Source organism: Salvia miltiorrhiza, chromosome 3, assembly GCF_028751815.1.
Source record: "Salvia miltiorrhiza cultivar Shanhuang (shh) chromosome 3, IMPLAD_Smil_shh, whole genome shotgun sequence".
Classification (NCBI taxonomy): domain Eukaryota; kingdom Viridiplantae; phylum Streptophyta; class Magnoliopsida; order Lamiales; family Lamiaceae; genus Salvia; species Salvia miltiorrhiza.
In genome coordinates this window covers 56,652,503-56,661,431 of record NC_080389.1, presented here as the reverse complement: position 1 = coordinate 56,661,431, position 8,929 = coordinate 56,652,503, and the positions used below count along the sequence as shown (strand labels likewise).

Sequence of the window (8,929 nt, the reverse complement as noted above, 5' to 3'; positions counted from 1 at the left end):
ATCCTTAATATTACAAAATAATTGGGCTTGGTCTCTGGGAGTGTTAAAATTTCAAATCATTTCTAGAACACTCCGACGATGGTTTCCCCTCCGGCGATGAATCCAACTATGACGAAGAAGATCTGAAATTTCGAAGCAAAGGTTGGTTGGCGGCGGTTGTAGAGCTGGAGAATGGGAGGAGGGCTCTGGATAAGCAATGTGATGCGTGGGTGGCTTCGATTACAGAGTGGGAGAAGGAATTCATGGTCAATGATGAAGATAATTCTGAGACCCAATTGCAGAAATGCTGTGAAGAGATGTGGTGAGATATTTCCTATTGTGCTCTTGATATTGGTGTTTTGGCTTCCTTTCGTTGGTATTATGATATCGGTGCATTGGCTTCCAATTGTGCCCTTGCTATGTCCTAAGCAACAACGAGTTTCCTAATTGTACCTCTTTTTGTGTATTCTAGATTAGAGAGTAGTGTGATGTCTAAGTGTAAAATTTTCTTCGTTTTTTCTATTTTTCTTTCCGCTAACATGATGAATGACTTCCCCTTTTTCTTGTTGTTTTTTTGTTGCAGCTCCTCATAACCAATAAATGGTATGGCACGAAACGGGCCACTTCATTTGAGCCTCCAACAGCTTGCCTTGAGGTGGTTTGCCGTTGACGGACCCTTGAAGGATGAATTGCACAATTTGATTTTGTTGCTCTGTGGATAATTCTTTCTTCTCCATGATGGCTTGGAGTAGAATTTCAGGCCTTTAGATATTTTTTTTTCCATCTCAGATTTGTGTTCTTTTGTCTTCAAATTACTGTTGGGATTTTATAGGAATATCTGAAGTGTATTTAGGTGGGAATTTCGAAATATAATTTGACTACTTGTGTTTGCCGCAACTTTGAAATTAATTTCAGTCCATTTTAGTCGCCAATTTCTTGTTCAATTTTGTGTATTTGGTTTTTGCTTACAATAAAATGCGAACAGGAAAAGAAAAAAAATCTGATTATTTTAAAATACATTAAATAAAAAGATTAAAAATATTCAGGTTATTATTTTTAAATTATTTAAGGATTAATTGCATATAATATCACGAACTTTATCCGAAATTCATTTTCCCCATGATCTTTAAAAATTTCATTTTTTTATCAAATACTTTGATATTTGTTCAATTTCTCCACGATTTTTTTTTCGTTAACCGGAAAAAGGACATAGCAGTGACGTGAATTTAATTTTAATCGTAACACTGACGTAGAATATATATGAATTTTAAATTGCACATATAATATTAAATCATAATAAAAATTCTCAATTTCTTTTAATTTCTCATTTTTATTGGGCAAAAGGAAATCAAAGACTGCTTTTGGCACTAGAAAAAAAATGATTGCTTTCCTTTCAATCACCTCTATTGAAAGGGTTCCTCTCTAGACTAGTGTGGAAGTCTTCATGTCGAGGTCTTCCAAACCAGTGGCGCCGATTGCTTTGTGTTTTCAGTCATCCAAACCAGTGCGCCGATTGCTATTGCCGGTGCTTCGCCTATTGGTGGCACTGATTGGTGAAACAAGGGTTTTAATGTTTAAACTGAAACGCATCGTTTAATTTATCGGAATGGCGTGTGCCGGCAAGCCACATCAGCGCCACGTCGATTCCGATTTGAGGGTAAAAAAAATCGTAGAAAAATTGGACAAACGTCAAAGTATTTGATAAAAATGAAATTTTTAAAGATTGTGGGGAAAATGGATTTCTGGCAAAGTTCGTGATATTATATGCAATTAACCCATTATTTAATTAAAATAATTCAAAAATATTAATTATAATATTATATAGGTAATGACTTAATCACCCACCAACCATACTTAAAGTACTAAACACTAACTCCTTAAATCCCGTGCCGAAATGAAATGTACTCCACCTGTCCCACTATAAATGAGACCTTTTTTTTATACGAAAATTAAGAAAGATGTACTATTTTGTGTGTATGTGAAAAAGTGAAAATGTGTTTAAATGGTAAAAAAATTTACCCAAAAATGAAAGAGTCTCACTTATGGTGGGACACCCAAAATAGAAAGAGCCTCACTTATAGTGGAACGGAGGGAGTATCATCTTCAGCTGGACGGAGAGAGTACTGCTGAACATAAAATATTTAGATATAAAAATTAAAAAAGTATACTTATTTAATAAAATATTGCATCTTTATATCTCTAAAACTTGCATATTAGTTATTATGTAAGTCGATGTTAAAATGTTACTTATTTATGAGTGCATTTATTTATTACAAATATAGTATTATAAAGAAAAATATGTACTCCCTCCGTCCCGCGAGTCTTGACACGTTTGGGTTCGGCACGGGAATTAAGGAGTTGTAGATTAGTGTTTTAAGTGTGTAATTAATAAAGTATAAAATTGATAAAGTAGGAGAGAGAAGGTAATAAAAGTGATAAAATAGGAGAGAGAATATAATAAAGGTGATAAAGTAAGAGAGAGAAGGTAATAATTATTGCCCAAAAAGGAAACGTGTCAAGATTCGTGGGACGGCCCAAAAAAAAAATTGTGTCAAGACTCGCGGGACAGAGGGAGTATTAGTTAATTTTTTTAAAATAAAATTTTTAGCCCGATGGCTAGCTTGAAACCCGAACATTTAGGGTTAGGGGAAATTTCTAATTCGAAAACAATTTCAACCTGATTAACCAGCACCCGATTAACCCGTAATTCGACAGAGTTAGCCTGAAACTCGATGAGTTGGTCTGATTGACATCCGTAATTGAAACTATCATATTAGTAGATTTGTTAAACGAACTATATGAAGTTAAATTTCTAATATACTTCAAGTTAAAACTCAACTAATTAGAAGTGAAATAAAAAATATAAAAAATCACAAGTATTCAATCATTATAAAAATAAATGAGTACATATATAGAAATCTACTATTTAGATAAAAACGAGTTACGTCTAAATTTGGAGATATCGGAAAAATTAATTGATAGACCTTTCTTCTCGAAAATGTGAGATATAAAATTATAATTTCTAAAAATATTTGACAAAAGTTCCCGTACAATTTAGCCGTTTCTAACTCTTTTTTATATATTTTTTCGAATGCTAACTCTAACTCAATTTGTAGATCATTTGACTAATAAAAAGTGACGGCTTCCAACTCAACTGAAAGCCACGAATGGGGTAGCTGCCTTTTCCATTGGCTCGGAAATACCACTCGCTCCAAGGGGCAAATAGTCCTTTTATATATCATCGAACAAATGTACTAACATTATAGAAATATTGTGTCCCGAAAATTGACAAAAATCGATTAACCCAAATAAAAAATAATAAAGAATCGCTGGGCCGATTTGATTAACATCCCTCCTCACATTATTAGATATACTATTTATGAGATTAATTTCTCATTTGAGTGGGTGATACTATTGCATTTGCAGTTATGATTCTAGATTGTTGTGGGAAATAAGTGTTGTAATTATTAATTGGAGTAGATGTTTTGTGAATTACATTTATTTCCCAGTTTCAACTGAAACATTGAGAATAAGTACAGAAATTGAGAGAGAGAGAGACCAACATCTCTTACTTCAAGAAGACACCTTATGACACGGTAATCGTGGTAGATAATTAACATTTAATGTTGTGTTTGAACGAGCTGAGCGTGTTTCAGTTGGTTTTGGCATAAAAATGCGTACTTAAACATTTAATTACACTAATACCAATACGTCCCAATAATAAAGCTTCGAAACGATAACGTGGTGGCCCTTCTTTTCACAACGGATCTCCTTGTTTTTTAACTTCTATTTTCTTTGTAAAATGAGATTGATTAGAGAAGAAGCATAGGGACTTCGCGCGTTTCGTTTTCTGTTATCATCGATCACTACCTCAAATCATTATATGAATTCCCAACATCATCATATAATTAACAATAAATCTATGCAGCCACATTGTGGCTACCCACACACTAATATAATAAGGATAATCTTGATTTATTTAATTTATTTTTTAAAATAAAAATAGGATTTAGTTATTTTATTCTATTCTCTACATTGTACTTATTTTTTTATTTTATTTTTTGCATTTTTTATTTTTTATTTATTTTTTAATAAAAATAAAAAAGTTACCAAAAAATTGCAAAAAAATAACTATAATGTAGAGAATATGATAAAATAACTAAATCTTATTTTTATTTTAAAAAATAAGTTAAATAAATTAAATTATTTTTTACTTGAGTAAATTGTGGGTAGCCACAATGTGGCTGTTTAGCATTACTCATTAATTAAACCTCTATCTTGGGAGAATTGACACTTCTTTTTCACCAACGTTTTTTTAATTTACATAAATAAATTTTAAAGACTGCATGACGGTGAATTCAAACTCAAAACATCAAACTTAAGACATTAACCACTTATAGCCAGGCATTAACACACATACACAACACTTTTTACTTATTTTGTTCTTAGCTTGGTTGTCCACACACTAATTAAATAGGATTTTTTTATTCATTTAATTAAAAAGTAATTATTTGATTGTATTTTCATATTATAGCAGCTCTTCTTTTTTTTTATAGTTTTTTATTTTTTAAATAAAATAAAAATTTTCCAAAAGATTAGTTACACTATAGACAATATAATAAAATAATTAATTTCTTTTTCATTTTAAAATTATTTTATATTTAAGGATTGTGTGGACAACAAAATACGACTTTATAGATTTATTGGACATATATACTACCATTTCACCTAGCTACTTCAAATTAAAGCGCGATTGATTATAACTTAAATATAAGAGGTGGGTGGTCTTGGGTACACTCGGATATACCGTACAATTGGATTGCATCTTCATTTAAACTTTGACCCATATCTTAATTTGAACCCATATTCTGACCCAAAACTATATAAATAACACTATTTTGAATACGGATAAATCCAGTTGTACGGTACACCCAAATGTACATAAAATTTTGTGTAAATATAAATTGATCGCATCATGTTTGGAAATTAAGAAGGATATAATAAATTGATATTAGATAATGTTTATCTTTGTGCCCGCCTCTCTCTTCTTACTTCTTACAATTACTGATAAATCTATTTGGATTAAATTGATTCGGATCAATAAAGACAAAACAATTACAATATTGAAAATAAAAATATATTTTATCTTAAATATATATCCTTAGTAAAATTTTATCATTTTTTTTATATATATTAAATTAAGTTCAAATTTTGAATTATATATACATATATATATATATATATTATTTTCATTTAAATAATTCAACATATTTCTAAAAATAGAATGAAAAATTCTATATTTTAACTAAAATAAATTTATTTTTTAAAATAAACTTAACGGTAATTTCTAAAGTAAATTTAATGATGAATTACTATTCAATTAATATATATATATATATATATATAGGGTTGAGTTCAATAGAGAATTATCTTTTTATTCATTATGAACAAATCTATTCATTTTACGAACAGATCAACATAAGTAATGAACAATCGTATTTAATAAAAATAAAGAAAAACTCGCCACCAGCAGGATTCGAACCCTTGGCAAATTGCTGTTCATGTGGTACATTGACCTGTTCATTAAAATTATAGATCTGTTCGTTTTTATTTTACGAATTCTCTATTCTCCACAATATTTAGCTTCTTTGTTGAACCCTTCTCTCTCTCTCTCTGTATATATATATATATATATATATATATATATATATATATGGGGTTAGATTCTATGGAGAAATTAATTTTTTTCTGAAAGTTAAGAACGTTGAACATGTTAATAGTTTTTTTATGAACATAGCAATAATTTTATTGAACGTTTGGGGATCAAATCATGGAGTGCTAAATTTTAAACAAATAAATCGTTTCAACAAATACGTTTGTTCATAAAAAATTACTGATATGTTAATCAAAATCTGAATACGAGATTTATTCTTAATTATGGACCGTTTGATTGATCATGATCAAGGATGAGATTGTTTCTCCCTTCTTTAAATATTTGTATTTCTCAATAGAACTTTTCCCTATATGTGTTCTTAATTTTTGTGGCACAATTATGCAATAATGTTTTGTACAACGGTAATTTTTCTGATGGTCACAAAATTTTGAAATATCAAATTTGCTATAGGATAAAATGCCACAGGACGTGTAAAAAATCATGTCTAAATTTTTATAGTATTTGGTTTGAAGATTAAGAATTTGCTTCAACAATTAATCGTCGGACAAGCTTTGAACTAGAAATTAAATGTTATTTTTGTTTTGTCCAAGTAAAATGATGAGTAGAAAGAATTAATCAAATAAATCAACGAAGCTAATCTTGTAATTAATGAAAATTGGGTAATTATTAATACTACTTACTTTGAGTGCATACTCTATGTCAATCACTGTCAATAGGAAACCATAGTAGCTAGATTATGAATTAAATTGTCATTAATTAGGCTGAAATCATTCTTGATCTTCTATTCATCACATGCGAAATATATATAACTCTACATACTATATCGATTTTTCATTGTAAAAGTTCACCACCTCTTGATTGTTGCCTAATGCTCGAACTTTTTACCACTCTTTTAAGATTTCTTTCTGGATTAAAAAAATATAACCGACTCCGACAACTACACGATCAAATTCATATCTTAATACTAACAATATAAATATAATACTACTATATTAATATCGCTTCTAATATATGTATACACACCGATACGCATTTACATAAAAGATACGACTCAATCCCCTTTGATCGTCTCTGAAACAAAAAGGCCCATTTCTTGTTTTCCTTTTTCCTTTCTTCTTTTTTCCGGCAGCCCAAAATCAAAATAAAAAGCCAAATTCATATTCCTCCACGCAGTTGCCGTCGTGCACTTCCGCCATATTCTGGTACAGAGTTCACCAGAGAAATCAATATAATATTTCCAAAACGGTAATTAAATATAAATTGGTCTGCGCATTTTTCGGCGTTACCATATTCACCGATCCTATAAGACACCGATTTCAGTGTATGGAGTTATACTCTCTGAACCAAAAAACTCAAACCTGTCTCCCCAAACTCTCTTTACAATCTTCAAAAACTCTTTTCATATCTTCTTTAATTTTGTAGCAGTAATAGAAGGAGGAGGACTCGTGGTTTTTTCACTTTGGTGGTTTGCGCTTTGAATCCTTCTTTTAAGGGTATTGTCTTTTTTGTTTGTCAGATTTTTGTGAGCGTGGGTTTGATTCTCTCTCGGTGTTAAACTTCTCTTTGACGGCATCTTCTCTCTCTCTCTCTATTTACCATCTCAAAGCAATCTCTCTTTACTCGCACGCTCTCGTTTCTTCCATCTCTTTAAATTTTCTTGTATGTTCAAACCCAAGAGTCTTTGATCAACTTTTCTTAGCCATGGATCACAGCATACTATACCGGCCAGTGAAATACACCGAGCACACACAAACCACCACAAAAATCATGAAGCAAAATCCCAGAAAAACCCTTCCCCATGCTCCAATAAGTGTCCGAATATCTGTAACTGATCCTGACGCCACGGATTCCTCCAGCGACGAAGACGATGACGATCTTTTCCAGAAGCAACGTGTCAAAAGATACATCACTGAAATCAAAATGGAGACAGCTGCCAGTGGCGTCAGCACCAATTGCGGCCGGAGCAGGGCTGTTGAGACTCTCCGGCCCAAGCCCAAGCCCATGAAGACGCCCAACGAGGCGGCGCCGAGGAAGTTCAGAGGCGTCCGGCAGCGGCCCTGGGGAAAGTGGGCCGCCGAGATAAGAGACCCTTGTAGAAGGGTCAGGCTCTGGCTGGGTACTTACAACACGGCGGAAGAGGCTGCCATGGTCTACGACAACGCTGCCATAAAGCTCCGCGGCCCGGACGCTCTCACAAACTTCACCACGCCGCCGGAGAGTAATGCGGCGTCTGTTTCGGGCTACGATTCCGGTGATGAGTCGCATATCATTTCCTCCCCGGTATCGGTTCTCCGGTTCAAGGGTAGTCGCTCGAGCGAGGATACTGAACCGGCCGGTCTAAGTAGCCAGTGCAGTGAGTATACCGATCCCGGTCCGCCCGTCCCGGTTCTCGGCCGTGTGAAAGAAGAGATTAGATACAACTCGGTGGATGGTCTGAACCAGTCAAGATACGAGCCCGGTCCGGTTCATAACGACCTCGGTTCGGAGATGGAGGAGTGTCAAGGAGAAACGAGTACGATGCCCGATTACTGGAACGATTATTTGCCCATGGACATTACGCTTTTAGACAATTTCTTCAACTTTGAACCTCAAGAGGAGCACTTGTTCGGGAACGAAGCGAGTTGTTACGATGATTTCTCGATGAAAATCGAGGATTTCCCGTCGCTCGACGTCGCCTTTCAGAGAGTGAAGTTCGGAGATGTTAAGGAAATAGGCTCACTCGATGTTGAAGATTATTTTCAAGACATGAGCGGTTTTGGTGTCGCCTTAGCAATATGATCAATGTTCAAAAAACATATGTTTGAACATCATCAGTCGGATTGCCGATTAAATGGCAAATTTTGTTTTTTTTAATTCGACTGTCGGCTTGTATTTTATTTCAATCAAGTATACTTAGTAGCTAATTTTAGATGTAATGTAATGCTATCTAGTATCTCCATCCAAAAATGAGAATGGGGGTTGAGTTGAGTTGAATTGAGTTGAGTGAGTTTAGTTTATTTTCCGTGATATAAATCTTGAACAATAAATTGCATTTGATTTCTCAACATTCATGTGCGTTTTTAATTCCATTTTATGTCTTCATTCCATGTGATAGTAATAAATTACTACTATCTTATTCTTAATAATAGGATGTAAAAATGACATTCCCTTTTTGTTCACTACCTTCTACGTTTTGATTTGGTATTTCATAATTTTAAATGGTAATAAAAGATTTTGCAACGATAGCTAGCTAGGTGTTGTTGTCTATTGACCAGTTGGCCTTGCAACTTGGAAGTG

General features: G+C 33.1%; 1 protein-coding gene and 1 long non-coding RNA gene across 2 annotated transcripts; both read left to right on the top strand.

Moving 5' to 3' along the window:
• Positions 1 to 860, top strand: LOC131014615 (uncharacterized). The gene is made up of 2 exons (XR_009098273.1): positions 1 to 301; positions 563 to 860. It is a non-coding gene; the product is annotated as an uncharacterized LOC131014615 (long non-coding RNA).
• A 5,838-nt stretch (positions 861 to 6,698) lies between these two features.
• LOC131014614 (ethylene-responsive transcription factor CRF4-like) lies at positions 6,699 to 8,699 on the top strand. Its single transcript, XM_057942637.1, has one exon. The coding sequence runs from the start codon at positions 7,355 to 7,357 to the stop codon at positions 8,429 to 8,431; it is 1,077 nt and encodes a 358-aa protein (XP_057798620.1). The 5' UTR covers positions 6,699 to 7,354; the 3' UTR covers positions 8,432 to 8,699.
• Positions 8,700 to 8,929: the final 230 nt, after the last annotated feature.

Coding starts and splice junctions, on each gene's coding strand:
- LOC131014614 (XM_057942637.1), top strand. CDS start 7,355: ATGGATCACAGCATACTATACCGGCCAGTGAAATACACCGAGCACACA.